Consider the following 17,772-nt stretch of genomic DNA (forward strand, 5'->3'; position numbering starts at 1 on the left):
AATGCTATATTTCAAAAGTAGCTTCGCTACAGCTACAGCTACTCTTTCAAAATGTAGCTTTGCTACAGTTACATTTACCAAAAAGTAGCTCACTATGCTACTCCTGTGCGCTACTTGCTTTTTCACTACTTCTCCACTAGTTCTGCATAAAATAATTGAAATAACCCTATAGATATTCAAAAGAAGTAAATAGTTGTGTTTACTGGAAAATAAGTGGCCGCGGTGGCTCAGTCGGTAACGCGTCTGACTACCATGCTAAAGGTCCCGGGTTCGATCCCCGGCCGGTTCAAGTCCGGGAACTTTTCTAACGGTGGAAGCGGCCCCGGCGCCTACCCAGCGTCGAATAACATGGGTACCTGGGGGAAACCCTGGGGGGTAAAGGCGGTCAGGGGCGTGATGCTGATCACATCACCCCTACTCACGACCGGATCAAGAAAGTGTGGGGCGTTACCCCCACACCCCCTATACGCCTTCATGGCGTGGTGCTAAGCACAGGGGAACACTTTACCTTTTTACCTTTACTGGAAAATAGATCGTTAATTTATTATCATGATTCTCGTCATTCGATAATTTTGAAAGCAGTGTTACTTCAGTTACTTATTTTGCTATAGTGCTTGAGAATAACGTACATTTGTAAGTGGCATATCAATTCAAATTTGATATATGAGTTGCAATTACGGTGTTACACAAATTAATGATTACAACTGTACACAAATAAAATTTGGTAGGATTATTTATGTTTTGTATTTCAACATATTTTTCTTGAAAATAAATATTTATTTTTTAATCGACTGATATGAAGGCAGTATCTTGATCTTGAATGAAAAATATATCTCGCGGACTCTTTCGTGGATGATAATTGTCGTGAACCTGATGGATAACCAGATTTTCTGAATATCTAGATAATTTTGACTGATATTTATCATTAAGATAAAATAATCTTCCATAACTAATATTTCCACTAAAAGTTTATGCACAATTTTAAAACTACATGATAGAAATACGACCTCTATGTGTTCTCGCATTTCTGTCCATTCGGCTCTTCGAGAGTCAATTTTATTATGGCAATGGAGAAACATCATGTGGGACAGCTTTACCATCTGTGCAGATTTAAATAATGAAACAATGGAAGAAGGACCAATAATTGGAGGGTAACCTATGATTTGAAATGATCATTTTTGTTATTAAATATTCCTGCTGCCGACGTGAAAGATTAATTAAATGAAGTCTTACACGTGTGCATGTTCTTAATAAGTCACATCAAAAATATTTCTCTCACTGACTACTTTTTAAAAATTAATTGGAATTTATCATATGTATCGAAATTAACTATAACTTGTTGTGCAAAGAGGGAATAACACCAAAAAATGTGATAATTATCAATTTTATCTTCTTAGCCCTAAAATGGAATGTTACTTGAGGGGGAGGGGGGTTGTTTGCTTGAACCTTGTGGATAGCTGGGGCATGCTTCTATGATATAAATAAGAAACAGGTGGAGCGATGCTTTACATAAGCTTTCTTGTTGGGAATGCTTCCCTGAAGACACAGTAGAAATTTGTCACCTTGTAATCAAGGGTCCCCAGTTTCGATACCCGGTGGTTCAAATCCACTCTCAATTAACTTATCTGCATAAAGTGGACTCAAAACAAAAACTAGGAAAGATGTTAAGTTGGGAGGATGGGATCCTCCTGTTCCTCCATTCCCCACACTGCTCATCATCATTCTTCCTCATTCTCTCAATTAACCAAAAGTGGTAGAAAGTGACTATAGATAAGATATTTACTAAATAAACCATTCATCCTCATTTTCATGATTAGAAAAAGTTACAGAAAAGCAACGTCAAAGTAGGAAAAATACATAAATTTGGTAACTGTATATTAACTAAAGAAAATTGTCATTTCTGCAGGAAAGTCAATAACTCCTACGTACTTTTTACAATATCATAAAGTATATTGAAGAAACTGATGCGTAAACCCGAGTGTTCTAAAAGTATTGTAATTTTAAAATTTGTGAAAAAAATATTATAACGAAAATAATTGTAATTCCAGAAAGTGTGTGTCTTATCGTTCTTGTAACAATAATTTACTATTCCACAAACACATGTAACTTCTTTGTCTAGTCACTTTTCACATTCGTACTTACCTATCTGCTTCGCAGAACATTCTTGAAGGTGTATTCACGTTTTTTTGATGAAAGTAATGTCAATTTTTCACATTACAAGTACTTCTTTATTTGCATTGTTTCATTTCCATAAGAAACAGTATGGCGTGTACACCTTCGCAGATCATCACGTGTCATGCTTGTGTTTTGTTGATGCAGTGTTTCCAACCTTCGTAACCCAAAAAATACTCAAGTGATTTCTTTCCAAATTTATCTGCTTTTGGATTTTTTTATAAATTCATTGCCTCTAACCCCATTTTTTCTGTCCCTTGATATATTATCAACTATTATTTTCTGAACACATCTCACCTGCTCGTAAAATAATTACAAATTATTTAGCACTTATCTCTTTACCCACGGTGCAACACCCTGTGAGGGCCAAGGACTACCTACCAACTGCCGGTCTCACTCCCACCTGCCGAGGTGGGAGATTATCCAATCAGTTACAGGGGAACGGGTGGTCAACACGACGAATCCCCACTCGTAGGTTTCCATGACCGGGTTACGCTACTGATTTGTAGCTCCCCAATTTCCTTGTGATGGTGGCTGATTACTGATCTCATGCACATAAAGAAATTTCAGGAAAAAAGTTGTTACACTTCTATCCAGGAGATTGCGTGAATCCCACAGCTGGAGACCAAAGCATGACACCTTAGACCGCATGACCATGGTGGGGGACAGTTCTTACCTCTTACTGTTGCGTAAGTGGAAAGCATTGCCAATATAATTGTTGTCCATTCCTCACCAGGTGTATTTTTTACAGATTAAATACATGATACATATTACTGAAATCACTCACAAATGTTCAGTATCTCCCAGCATCATTCATGAAAACACTATGTACGTTGATTGATTGATTGATTTGTTGTTTTAAGTCCACTTTATGCACAGTAAGGCTAATCGGGGCTGGACCTACAGTTTAAAGTGGGATCCGAACCACTTGTGCCTCCACCGGGTATCGAACCCGGGACCCCTTAATTACAAGGCGACGACGCTACCACTGCGCCATCGGGGAGGCCACCACTATGTACGTACAAGTAGTGTATTTGTTATATTAGTTTTCAACTCTAAATAAAGCAAGCATAATTAAATGACTGTTGCTCCATTGTCTAAATTAGTGACCAAACATTCCAGACTTCAATTCATTAAGTACATCAGGTACTCTCAAGTGTGACACCATAAATAAGCTTGCAAAGACAATAGTAGGCACATTTCCATAGACATTTTCATTCTTTTTGCTTCACAGAATTTTAGTTTCAAGAAGTGAAAAAGTGTCACTGAAGCAGGAACTTTGGTTCCTGCTACAATAAAATTTCATCTTGTAAGAAGAACACTGGACATGAAAGAAAAGATAATGAAAATGGCGATAGATAATTTACCTGCTGCATTATATTTGCCACCAGCAGTACAATATTTGTACCCATAGTGCCATTTTAGTGCCAAATGCAATTTTGCAAAACTAGACTAACTTCCTTGCTTGCAGAATAAAAGATGAGGTAGTATAATAAATGCACACAAGCAAATTACTAACTTTTTCCAAACTTTTTGCCACCGGAATTAAAGCTAGTAATTCACTTAAGTGTATCTTTTCTTTTGGGGAGGGGGATACTGCAGTAAAAGAAATTGTGTTGATTGAGAAACTTTTATTAATGTGCTAATAAAACTCCCTTTCCGTAAACAAGAAAATTTAGTTCTTGAAACATAAAAAACAAAACATTTTGTTCCAGTACAAAAAAATGTGTACTTACATATTATAGAGCAGGGAGCAATAAAGGCTTATGCCTTACCAGTCTTTTTTCTTTATGGAGTATGAATTAAGGTCACTTTTTGTAAATGTGCTGCTTCAGCAGGCATTTATTTAATCACACCTTAATTTACTTCACTTCATATTCAAGCATTTAAACACAACAATTTCACTGTGCTGGATTTGCTGTAGAAGCTAAACAACACTACTGAAAAATATAACAAAAACACACACCATACAGATATTGGTTATGGTACATATAAGTTGTTAGAAACTTCTAGAGCACAAGTTACACATAACTAATTTGTTCACATAGATCACCATGTAAAATCACGGTACTTTACAACAGTATATCCAAGGTAATTGGAATCATTTCAACAACATACTCTAATAGATTACACAACATGTTTGCAAAACACTGAAGCTTAAAAAACTGTATTCACAATATATTAACAACAACAACACTATTAGATTTGTTGTTTACTCACTATTTTGTGCAAAAATTCGTTTGCAAATATCTTCAGTTCAATGTACTACACTAGCTGAGCAATTTAATATAAAATTAGCTTTCATCTTACAGTATAATTTTCTCTAGTTGGCTTACCATCCATTATGCTGGACACAAAAATAATTACCTCCATACATCAAAATATTTCTCATAAAAAAAAAGTGCCATTATGCAGAACATCATTTGCCAAAGACTTCTTGTGATGCATAAACCATGTATAGGAAACCATCTTCATCATTTTCTCGCTGATATACATCTAACATAGTCATGGACACACTTGCCATGCTGCGCTGGTTCACAAGAAGAAAAAATGCTTGATTGGGATGTAGCTGTAATCTTCTCCTAAAATATGAGTAAAGAGTATGTGGCTAAAATAAACTGACATGGGAAATTGAAAAATAAACAAAATGCATCGATTAGCAAAATTGCAATCAACATTTAAACAGACTTGAATATTTTCACAGGATTTTCAAAATAACAGCACTGTACAGAGCATTCCCTGACATTCGCTACGAGACTTGGCGGCAAGCAGCCCGGCGTCAGCGCTCGTCTTTCCCGGTGAACGGGGTCCGCAACAGTCGGTAGTCAGCTATTAAAATTACAGTTTTCATATTCATAACCTTGACTACAGAAGGTGTTGAAAATTATGTCGCTCTGCTGCAACACATTCCTGGCATCTCCAAAGGAAATTGGCATTTACACGTGCAAGTTCGTCTACTGTAATTCTCCCGATTTCTCGTACAATACTCTCTTTTAACTCACGGATGGTGTGCAGATTGTCTTTGTATACTTTATTTTTTAGATTTCCCCATAAATAAAAATCACAGGCTGACGAATCAGGGGACCTAGAGGGTTTTTGAAACACCCGTTTCTTGTGAGAGGCGGCGGATAGATTTCCGAGGAGACTGTTCTAACCTTTGTCCTATCTCATCGAGTTTTTCCTTAGTAAGTACACATGGGTTTTTCTTTCCACTTTTATTCAGAACTGACCCTGTTACTCTAAACCTTTTTACGAGGTTTAATATAGTGTCCTATGTGGAACGGGAACACCAGGAAATTTCATTGCAAAACGTCGTCACACTTCTCCACAATTCCTCTTTCCGAAATAATATTCAACAAGATAAATCCTATGTTGTAATGTAAACTTTTGTGGTGCCATATTAAGCCACAATCTTCAACACACGGACATGACACAACACAAATTCCAAGGGAGGATTATACCAGTGTCAGTCTTCAACGTCAACAGAAAGGGAAAGAGAGCGAAAAGAAGGAGACTGTAGAGTGTGAATGTCGCGGACCCCGTTCGCCGGGAAAGACAAGCGCTCATGCTGGACCGCTTGCCGCCAAATCTCGTAGCGAATGTCAGGGAATGCTCTGTACTATGCATGTGTAATAATATTCTAATGAAATATGACTTTAAACTCTAAGTGCAGTTCCGATTAGCGTGGCTTGAACACAAAGCTGATTTAAATCAAATTTTAAAAAATATTATCTAGCCTGTTAAACTTGGTGATAAAAGACAGAATATTTGAGTCTTCAAAAATATTAGGCATAATATATCCAAAAGCCTGGTAGTTGGGAGGGGCGATCGACCCTATCACCTCCCCCTGTGGATCCGCACTTGCATCACTTCAAAATCCAAGAAATTGAACAAAAATGAGCCTCGCATTTGAACATTTATGGTATGAAGATATAGCCCAGGTTTTGAACCCAGCATACGCCACTGATGTACATTATCATTCACACCTTGAAAGATGTCATCGCACGACAATACTCTGACTGCCAAGCAGCTTTCTCATTGGGTGATGCATGGTCAGTGCATCAAGTCCCATCACTGCTGTTTTCAGGCTTTCAAAACCAGAGCCCACCACCTCTTCTTTTCAAGTAGCTCCCCAATTGTTATGATGCTGGGTCAACGCCATCATTTTTGGGGCTCCTACCAGGAACCAAACCCAGGATCGCTTACACCATTTAGCTATGTGGGAGCCCCATCATCCACACCTTTAAATATAATAAAAGGGCAATATTTGACATTCATACCATACTTTGCGATTCTGTTGATTAACAATAAAATTGTTAAGTTCAAATCCCACAAAATGAGGAAATAGAAGACACATGGTCGCTCACAGAAATTTTGCAACATCTTTTATTTAATTTAGATTTATTTATTTCCATTCACTTGATAATATAAGTACAAATAGCACTATGATATGGGATAGGTCAATTACATGTATAATTTTGAGTACAAAGTACATATTTATGCATATTAAAAAGTATAAAAAGAGTATAAAATAACATAAAAAATAGAAGAAAAATCAAGGTTATGTCTATTGATGAGAAGAAAAATCAAGGTTATGTTTATTAATGAAAAATATGATCTTGGGCTACAAAACAAATACTTCATTAGCAAGCTCTTTACTGTCATTTTACATTTAGTTGGATTATGATTCTTGAATTCCTCTGGCAATTTGTTATAAGTTTTACACCTTGAAATCCTAGACCATTATGTGTTTTGGATGTGCGTACAGTAGAAAGGTCGAGGGAGTTATGCTTATGAGTGCTGTATTTGTGTATGTCCAGATTTCTTGAGAAGATTTCAGAATTTGTATGAATAAAGTACAAGGTTTCTAATATGTACAAACATGGAAGAGGTAATATTTGAAATTCATTGAAAATTTGTTTCGTTGGGCTTTAGAGGGATACATTTTTCATAATTTTTAATATCCGTTTTTGCTAAATAAAAATTTTCTGCATTTTGGGTGAATTGTCCCAGAAAGAGATACCATATATAAGTACAGGTTGAATCTGTCCAAAATATAGGGGAGACCGGGGCAGCGTGATCCCCCTAAGCTTTGACCCTTCCTACAGAACACTGTATGGCGATGAATACATTGAAACTTAACACAGTTGATACCACAACATTTGTTTTTACATTAATATATGTTTGAAGTGATTTCATTGTGTATTTAAGAAGTGATTTGGCCAAAAGTAAGGTGATGCAAAAGGATCACTTTGCCCTGGGTTCGGGGCAAAGTGATCCCTTTTCAAAATGTTGTTATCAAATACGATTTTAAGTATAGAATTAATTAATTTTATTAATAAAAAGTAAATGTATTAAAAGTAAGTAACTTACAAACATGTTGAAGAAAACAAGTGTCATTCAGAGAAGAAAATATGAAGCAGGTTTATATGAAAAAAAATAAAAACAAAGAAATATTTGTTTTAACGAAATACAAGTTGGTAATTTATAAGTGTACTTAGCCTAATTTTCAAGGCAAAAGTCACAAGTATAAGCACTATCACTCCACAGCAGCACATTTTTCGTGTGTCCATTGTTTGCATCCAATGCACTTGATCCATCCTTCGTTTTCAAGGATCGCTTTGCCCCACACCAGGGTTGATACCAGCGGTCATTCTCACCATCAAAGAGCACTCCGAGAACAGAAGAATTCATATGTGTATAGCGTTCATATTTTGCCCTCTCACAACAAGCTTCAACCAGCAGACTCAGTCAATAACGCAGTTAACAATACACGATATTGTAAACTGCTTACCTTAGTTCAGACATGCCAAAAAACATTTTTTTTTTTCACCACTTTTTGTTCACAGCCCACGTTCCACAACACTCATCTGCTACAACACACTCACGATGGCTGCTCTGCAGTTGACGTGTTTCCCGCTTGGAAGCAGCACCATAAAGTGCGTGCATTTTCTTCGAGGGATTACTTTGCCCTAGGGGATTGCTATGCCCCAGTCTCCCCATGTGTCCTTAAATCATTTACAGATAAGACATTTCTTAGAATTCTCATCATGTAGCAGAGCCTCCTTAACTTTTGAGTTAAAATAGTAATTTGCATGTCCCAAGGCAGGTTTGTGTCTATCCATACTCCTAAGAATTTTATTGCATTACTTTCTTTGATGACTTCATTGTTAATAATTACATTTAAGTTTTTTGTTTGTTTTACTGGATTAAAATTTATTAGAACTGTTTTATTAACATTCAGGGAAAGCTTGTTGTTGTTTAGTCATGTGTTTAGTTGTGTCGTTGTTAAAACGGAATTCTTTTGAAGTTGCTCATGTTCCAGGCTTTTTACTATGATATTTGTATCATCTGCAAAAAGTATTGTTTGAGACTCTGATAAAGTTTCTGGAAGATTATTTATGTAAAGTAAAAATAAAACTGGTCCTAGAATTGATCCTTGCGGTACACCCGTCTTGAGGAACAATTTGTCTGATTTGATTTTGTTAATATCTACATACTGACATCTGTCTTTTAAATAAAAAGTAAACCTTTTTTTGCTAAACCCCCGATTCCATAATGGTCCACTTTATCTAGTAAAATCTAAAAATAATCCATACACATGCATTTTTTGTCTGTCGATTTTAGTATGTTATTTGTAAATTCGAAAATAGCTTCTGATATTGATTTACTTTTTTGGTATCCAAATTGATGTTTGGATAAAATTTTGTATTTTTCTAAGAAAGTTACTAATCTATTTAGCATAATTTTCTCTATTACTTTAGAGAAAACCAACAAAAGAGAGATTGGCCTATAGTTTGAGTATTGCTCTTTGTTGCCTTTCTTGAATAATGGTCTCACTTTTGCCATTTTGTACTCACTAGGAAAAATACCTGTTTCTAAAGATGTGTTGCAAATACTTACTAGTGATTATAAAATACTATTCGTACATTTTCTGAGTAGAGAACTTGGAAATTCATCTGGCCCTGATGAATACTTACTTTTTAAATTTATAATTACTTTCTCGACTTCTCCCTGAGTTACTGGCGTGAGAAACATAGTGCTTATGTTTCGGGGACTGCTTAAATATGTTCGTAATGTAGGTGTAGAGATTACTGCATTTTTATTTACGGTATTGGGAACGTTCACAAAATATGTATTAAAAATTTGTGTTACATCATGGGGATTGCATATTTTCTCTCCATCGGACATTATTTCTATTTTTTCACTCACGTTCTTTTTTTTTCTTGCCAGTTTCATCATTAACAATTTCCCATACTTTCTTTGATTTATTTGCAGATTTGTTTAATTTATCTGCAATGGCTAATTTCTTCGCATTGTTTATTACCTTCCTGAGGATATTTACATATCTTTTGTAGTGGTCTTTAAGTATGGGATTCTTGTTTTCCTGGATTTCTTTATATAATTTTCTTTTTGTTTCACATGATTTTTTTATGCCTTCAGTTATCCAGGAAGTTGAATTGGTTTGATTAAGGGGTTGTTTGTATGTTTTGTATGGAAATGCTACTTCAAAATGATATTTTATTGTCTTTGTGAATAGATTTAGTTTTGTATTTAAATTTTCCTCCGTGAGCACATCAGTCCAGTTATTATCAATTACAGGGTTATAGAAAATTTACCTTGCTCGATAATTATTTCTCTTCTTAAATTTTCGTCACATTATTTTATTTCACACACACAAGAAACCAAAAAGACCCATTTTATCTAGTGTAAACCGAAAACTTTCGGGGGGGCTCGAGGCCCCCCTTGGATATGTGCCTGAGTCAACGCAGCATTTGTTTCAAACGAATTCACAAAATGTTTTCAATTATTTCAATTACTGTCCTCACTTGGCCAGTTTCATGTTTGAATTAGCTACACTTATAATTGTATTTTCTTCTCTGCCTTCTATATATTAAGATAAATACTGAATATAATACAACGGATTTTATATTAATATTTAACTACACTTATTATTGCATTTTCTTCTCTGCGTTCTAAATATTAAAAAATACTTAATATAAAACAACGGATTTTATATTAATATTTCGACTATTACTACCTTCCACTGATGATATATTGCTTATTTCTCTAATAAGAACATACCGTGCGTCCATTTCGATCTGCAGCCGAGAGATCGGGAGAAGCGTGGCGGGCGGCACTGACGGAGATGCCGACATTTGCGGCCTGAAATGCCCGCTTATTTTTATGGACATATGCAGACATTTATATAAATATTGCAAAACGAGCACTAACCTGTGTTATAAGAGTATGGTTTTAATTTTAGTAGCTTAGTGAATGTATGTGCCGATGATTTTGACACGCCCACCTCTTGTGAAACACGGCGTAGAGGTTTGTTTGGAGAACGTTCTAATGCTGCACCAATATCATCGAGTTTTGCTTCGGTTAGAATCCGTCGTTTTTGCTTAGGTGTTTTAAAATTTAACGATACAGTTTCTCGTAATTTAAGGACAAGATGTCTAACCGTATCTCTGTGTGGAGTTGAAACGCATGGGAATTTCTGTACAAATTACCTACACACGTCTCGACACGAGTTTGTTTTCACGTAGGTACGTGTCATACATAAAAAAATCTTTGTTCTAACGTGAATCTTGCGGCTGGCATTCCAATCGTCTCACTGACACGTCACACATACACACTACAATAACACAAACAAGTAACTGCAAGTAACCAAGAATAACACTCTTGCGCACAGTACGAAATTAACACGCTCTTGGTTTACATTGCTCGCCACTATATTTACAACTCTGTCTTCATCTAGTCGCGAAGGAACAAAAAACTCGAGCTCGGATATTTCGGATTGCAAGGAAGCTCACGAAAACCATTCACTTTTATCAGTTTCGTCTTCAGTGTAATCCTGATACAGTGTTGCACATTCGAAACCTCCAAACGATTCCCATGGCCACAAAACTCTTTCAAGGATATAAACTTAAACAGGACGTTACTGGTCAAAACTATGATTAAAATGTTTTATTATCTGTGGCTCTTAACATCGTTTCTATAGCGTATTTATTTGTGTATATAAGAGCAGAACTTGGATGAATTACAGAAGAACTTTTGCATGTTATAACACAGGTTAGTGATCGTTTTGCAATATTTATATAAATATCTGCATATGTCTATAAAAATAAGCGGGGATTACAGGCCGCAAATGTCGGCATCTCCGTCAGCGCCGCCCGCCACGCTTCTCCCGATCTCTCGTCTGCAGATCGAAATGAACGCACGGTATAACTAAAATCTCATGATTATATCAATTTCCCTGATTTACTACTATTTCTTTTTAATCCACTAACTCACCTCTAACCAATATGGCTTCATCTCACATTGAGTACCCTTATCGACCAACCTGTATATATCTGCTTTGATTACGCGGAGATCTGGCAACATGGCCCTCGGTTGCCATTGCAAACGGTGCTGCCATCTGTTATCGAAAATTACCACAAAATTGCCTTTAGTACGACCTTAAAGAAATGCTGGGCCAAAAGAGGACCGGGTAGTTATGCCCCCCCCCCCTTTCATGGGCATACCAATGATATTATCAACATCACTGATCCTTCACAATTTTTGAATATCAACTTGATAGCAACATACTGAAATATTACAGAGCCCTATGTAAGCATAGGTATGTAATGTTTAAGTTTTATTTTCCCCTAAATTTCGATGTTATATTTTACTGCAATTTGGTGTTGTTGTTTTTTTGCGGTTTAGTGCAAAATTCGGTGTTATTAATTTATAATTAGTGTTATTTTTACATGCGATTTTACTGTTACTTCTATGCTTAAGACATTCACATTGCTTTAGTTCTGGAAAATTGAGACAAATTTTAATTTTAATGACAAAATAGATAAATTTAAGACTTAGCTTTGTGAGAAATAACCAAATTTCTTGGCTTTGGAAAACTATTTCATCTTGGCTTTGGAAAACTATTTCATCTCATTGGGCACTAAATATGGAATATTTATTGATGGATACCACCCAAATTTTTGAACACAATCATATTTCGAATTTTCACTCTCACAGAATAAAAGTTTCAGAAATTGTTTTCTTAAAATCATTATTTAGTTTACGCCATCGCCTTTTAATCAAGGGGTCCTGTGTTCGATACCAGGTGGAGCTGGAGGCACATTGCAGTGTTTTGGATCCCACTTTAAACTGTAGATCCAGTCCCAATTAGCCTATCTGTGCATAAGCTGGACTTAAAACAACAATCCAACTTTTCAGTCTACAATAACATTGATAGTTTTCCACATGTAGTAAATATTCATAGTACTTACTCACAACACTTTCTGTACAAGACACACATCTAAACAGAAAGCAGTTTTTTTTTACTCACCCCAAATAATGGAATGATTGCTTTAACAAAGGCTTCCACATTTTGAAGTGCCATTTACTCCTTGTCTTCTTTCCTTCATTTAGACTTCTCGGAGCCTTCATGACAGAAAGTTGCCACTTTGTTTCACTCGCTTTACTTTTCTTCTCTTTCTGCCTCTCATTTCCATTAGGATTAACCACGGAACCTTTCACTGCTATGCTATTTTGCAATTGCAGTATTTACAAAATAATGTACTTCTATCTGAAGCATAAAGTTCTTCTGAAGAAACCAATGCATTTACTGCTGACTTTGGCATGCTGCTAAATACAGCAACAGAAGGCAAAATAAAGGTAACGATTGTATAAGTCGGAGACGGAATTCTTCAAATTTACAGGAGAAAAGACAAGAAAGTACTTACGGAATTGCATTCTTGAGGACCTTCTGAAGCTGGGGATTTTTTTTCTTCGAATCGTGCAACTTATTTGGCCTGTAAGTAAGGTATTTTTCGTCATTCATGCATCTACGTTGTACGATAGATCCCAAGGCGAGGAAAAATTTCCTGAAGGAGTAAATTGAGAAAAACCGATGTTGTCCGGATATGCATAATTGAACGTACTGAGGAATTTTTTAGATGATGAAGCACATATTTAGGGGTGTAATGAGTGCTAATGGAACCTAACCTAACAGGCCTAACCCAACCTCGTAGGCATACCTCGACCCCGTGAATGGATAGTGGGGCTATCGTGACGATACTGCATATCAGCTAACGATAGACAACGTGAGTCAAGATTTGCCCGCCGAATTAGCAACGACCAATAAATGATTATAATGTTAAAAATAACGCTTTTGTCATGGAAAAAAAGTGATCCCCAGCTTGAAAAATGTTCCGGAATGCATATGAGGTAAGTAGAAATGATTTTTATTTGAAAATAAACGAGTTTAATGTGTCTCCAGCTTATACAACTGGTACCAAAATAAATGCATGACAATGCACAAACCACGCAGCCTCAGAGATTCAGACTGAAATTTTCCTACAATGCCAAACCCAAATCCCCCTCTGACCTCAAAATACCGCTTTCTGGAGACATCCACACCTCTAATCACCTCCCCCGCAACACAAGAGGTATTTCTCAATGAACAATTTTCCGTTCCTAAGCCTCTTTTCTGGGAAGATCCCCGCAGTAGATTTTATTTCAGGACGAGGTCAAAACACTGTTAGTCATGTCTATGCCAAACTGCAATAAATGAAGCGTGACAATCTGTTTTCAATTGAACTTTTATCAACTAGACTAGAAATGACAGAACTCATAGCACTTCAGGTACCTCTAATTTGAACAGAAGAAGTGTTATTGCTAGTTTATATTGCATAATTCACAGTTTTTTTCGAGTTAAAGTGCAAAATTCGGGGTTATTCTGAAAAATGTCACAATTCACATTATTTCATGATTCTGATACACTGAAAACTTGCATCCTTCAACTACCCAAATACTTTTAAACACTTTATTATGCTTTCCTCAACTCTTCGGTGTTATCGTTAAAATAAAAACTTCACATCCCTAACTATCAGTAATACATGATAAGAAAAGAAAATCCACCAGCCTCCTCATTTTCTTCATTGAAAATTCATATGAGAAGCTTGCAAAACATAGAGCTTTATTTTGCTCTGTATTTTCTTTTTTACTCTGGACAACAACAAGTAACAGCTCTACCCAGCATGTTGCATAGGAAAATAATTTTAAGTGAATAGTAATAATATCAACAGTAATAATAATAATAAAATATGAAGCTAATAATAATTAAAACTTACCTGATGATTTTTACCAACTCCATTACTGTGAGATGGTCGGGAACTAAAAACTTACATCTGTCTATCAATGGTAACTGTTTCTCTCCACGGAATCTTTCAATGATCACTGGTATCTTATTCGGATGCTTGGCACGTATCTGTTCAACATCCTGAACTCTTTGAGCTATGAAGGGAGGAATAAATCACATAAGCATAGAAATAGTACTTTACACAAAAATCCTGTGAATACAAATCCCAACCATACACATATCAAACAAAAATGCTAACAATTACACAATATATAGGGGACATTGTCCTCTATCGGGTGCCTTGTAACCTGCTCCATTCACTGGAAACACAGGGTCTCATAATGTATGTAGACAACTGTGGATGCCTACAAAACATGAGCAGATGTGTTTTCTTGCTAATTTGTACATTCTTACTGCAATTTTCTGCTTATCTTATTGTAATTGTGCACAATTCTCATACTGAAAAGAAAATTGTGAAAGTTATCATTCTCATATTCCATCTCCTCTAGTTGCACTTTCAAATTAAAACATGCTTGATATATGTAAATAAGAAGTAAGAGGTAATCAAACTGAACTTGCCTAACCTACCCACCTAAGATTAATTGTCATTATGCATACATAAAGCATTTTCACATGGGACAAGTACACAAAATAGGAGGAATACATTAAGCAAACAAATTTATACTATTGACACACACACAGAAAATGCAAAACACTAAATGTTTTGAAGATGGCAGCACCAGCTCATTACCTAGGCAACAGTTGATGAATGACAGCTCATTGTAAAACAGGTATACAAAAATATAGGGGAGAGAAACATCATTCTGGAAGAAACATGCAGTAAGTATTCATTATATCTCTAAAGCATGTGCATGTAGCAAATTCATGTGATGTAGAAGAGGGGTATGCATAATGTCAAAGTTGGGCCTTTTTTCTTTTTCATGATGGGAAAAAGTTACTCAACATAGGAAGATACATGAAACATAATGGCACATTACATTGTCTAGTTACAGAATGCATATAACATACGAAACAATAGCCATTGGTTCTTTTCTATAATTAACACAATTTAATCACGGTACCTACAAACCGAAAGATATTTCCACAATTGCTGACTAACTTCATGAATTTTCAATATATGGAAAATATGCGCCCAATTATGGCGTTGTGGTTATTTAAGATTTTTATATATTTTTTTACATTGCATTCCACAACACATTCGCTATACACAACAATACACCTTGATTATCACATATCTAAAAGATTATGCTTATTTTTCCATTCAAACTTTTAGGTATACATATTGCAATTTCAACTCTGTGATGATTCTTTAATTTCATTTTTCCTATTCAAAGAAGAATCCTTAAGAGATATGTATTTTTATAATACGTTAGAGACTTTTAAATGACCACTAACATCATTTTGTAAAGAAAAACATACGTATTATTGGACTCTCTTTTTGCTGTTCTTTTATTTCTTTATTACAAACCATTACACTTTCATGCGCAATTGCGAAGTCACCAATGAAACTTTCAAAGTTTACTATGACACACACATTGAACTAGTTCTTCTATTTTATTAACTTATTCTTACATCCTATCGCTTAGAGTTCTTACCAAAAGTCCTTTTTTCTTTGAACGATTTTTCTGACATAGTTCGAAAGCATAAGAATTCCACTTGTTCTCGTACACGGATTGTACAGACGTTTCAGTGATACTCAGCTGATACGTTGAACTCATGCGTCACAACACACGACCATTGCTCGCGCCTCTCTTTATTTGTTTACAAGCAATTTGTTTGGATATCTTCAAGGCAGTAGTTGTTGAATGCAAAAAGTATCTATCATGGATTAAAAGATTGGATTTTATTGGTCGTGTTTTCCGGTCCTTTTAATATCTTACGATTTGCCACCAATCATTTCACGGATTACAATCACTGTGATTTGTTATTAGTAGTTCCAGACACCAGTCTGCTCTTCGCAAATGTTGCTTGCAGTTTAAGAAGAGCCACCATAACGAACGTATTCAGTTATAGGTTTATACATTCAAGGTCTTAATGATAACCTTGATTAATATTTAAAACTGAGTATGATCCAAAATTACGTGTGATCTTTTTACCTCAATAGTCCGCTATAAACCACCATGGCTGTACGGACCAATCAGATTTTAGATGGTTGTCACATGGGCTAATAATAAGTAATTTCAAGATGGAGGCTGCTGACAGTGCCCCGCGAAGAAAGCTGAAAATATCCTGATGATATTTTCAAGAAGATGCCAAGAAAGGGTAAACCCCAAGGTATGTGTCCTTGGTTCAAAGCCCTGTATCTTTACTACGTTCTTCAACTTACTGGACGTGATAATACAGAGTTCAGAATAGTGAATTTTGTGATGTCTTGTTGGTAGGCACGCCATGTGCAGTACACAAAAAAGTCAACAAGATACATTCAATCACACCAAATATATATTTTAAAGATGAAGTTGTGTTAATTAATGCTGGCGCACAGTGCCCTATACAATTACAGGTTTTCATTAAGTGCTATATAAATAAAAGAAGCGGCAGACAAGGTAAGAAAATGTTTGCAAGATCTTTACGGACATTCCCCTCTTCGGAGTCTCCCAACAGCTAATACGAGCTAAACGTCTATATTCATTAGTCAAGATTTTCGATATGAAATAAATTAATCCAAAGCAAAACAGCCCATTCTGTACATAATTCACAAGGGACAGAATAATAGTACTGCTGCGACTTTGGTCTTTTGTAAATAATGGTCATGTGTTAACATTGTATTATGAAGAGTTGTTTTGGTACACTATAAAATTGTTTATCTGTCCATATTTTGTGACAGCATCTCTTTTACTCGTACCACGTATTACTGGCGTTTATGTGGTCGCACGCATATATATCTGTGGTATTTTAATATATGACAGGATGGATAAGAAACTTTGCATTATCAGCTGCAGCATGCTTCAGAGACATTTCTCTGTTGTATGCACAGTGTGTGTGTTGGTGTCTTTGTTTTTCCACATTGATGCCACCGTATAGTGTCCCAGGTGTTCATTTACAGGGATACTAACTATAAAATCTTGTGGTAGTTCAAATAAACATGTTTATATCAAAATTTTAGGGGTGAAGTTTGCAATCAAAGTAAACAAAACTTAAGATTAAATAGCATTAGACAGCTTGATGCATGCACTAATTTAATCAAGTTCAGTCTATAGAAGGATTATTTTGTTAGAATCATGCTTGCATTCATAGTGTGATTGAATAGAACTAGGCCACTGTCCTTAACCCCATAACTGCCATGGGGTGAATGTATCGTTCAACCCCAAAGTACTTAGCAAAATACATTACAAAAGTTCTAAAAACAAAACCTAAGCAAAATACATTACAAAAGTTCTAAAAACTAAACCTAAACAAGAACATGTATTTCAGTATGATGATAAGAAGCATGTTATTTTGTATTTGTACTTCAT

General features: G+C 35.7%; 2 protein-coding genes across 3 annotated transcripts in view; one reads left to right on the forward strand and one right to left on the reverse strand.

The window, feature by feature from the left end:
* Window positions 1–3,794: 3,794 nt before the first annotated feature.
* On the reverse strand, window positions 3,795–16,261 carry LOC145983891 (microtubule-associated protein 1 light chain 3 alpha-like). The gene is made up of 3 exons (XM_083116989.1): window positions 15,916–16,261; window positions 14,292–14,454; window positions 3,795–4,754 (listed from the first exon to the last, which is right to left on the reverse strand). Exons 1-3 carry the CDS (start codon window positions 15,950–15,952, stop codon window positions 4,592–4,594), a joined length of 363 nt encoding a protein of 120 aa, XP_082973115.1. The 5' UTR covers window positions 15,953–16,261; the 3' UTR covers window positions 3,795–4,591.
* A 31-nt stretch (window positions 16,262–16,292) lies between these two features.
* The window catches only part of lgs (BCL9 domain-containing protein legless), a 106,020-nt gene continuing 104,540 nt past the window's right edge, over window positions 16,293–17,772 (forward strand). For both annotated transcript variants that reach the window (XM_083116987.1, XM_083116988.1), the window contains exon 1: window positions 16,293–16,594. In XM_083116987.1, coding sequence (XP_082973113.1) covers window positions 16,570–16,594 — 25 coding nt within the window. In that variant the 5' untranslated portion in view covers window positions 16,293–16,569. The remainder of the gene's footprint in view (window positions 16,595–17,772) is intronic.

The sequence above is a fragment of the Lepisma saccharinum genome, chromosome 2 (genome assembly GCF_977018435.1).
Source record: "Lepisma saccharinum chromosome 2, izLepSacc3.1, whole genome shotgun sequence".
NCBI classification, from domain to species: Eukaryota; Metazoa; Arthropoda; class Insecta; order Zygentoma; family Lepismatidae; genus Lepisma; species Lepisma saccharinum.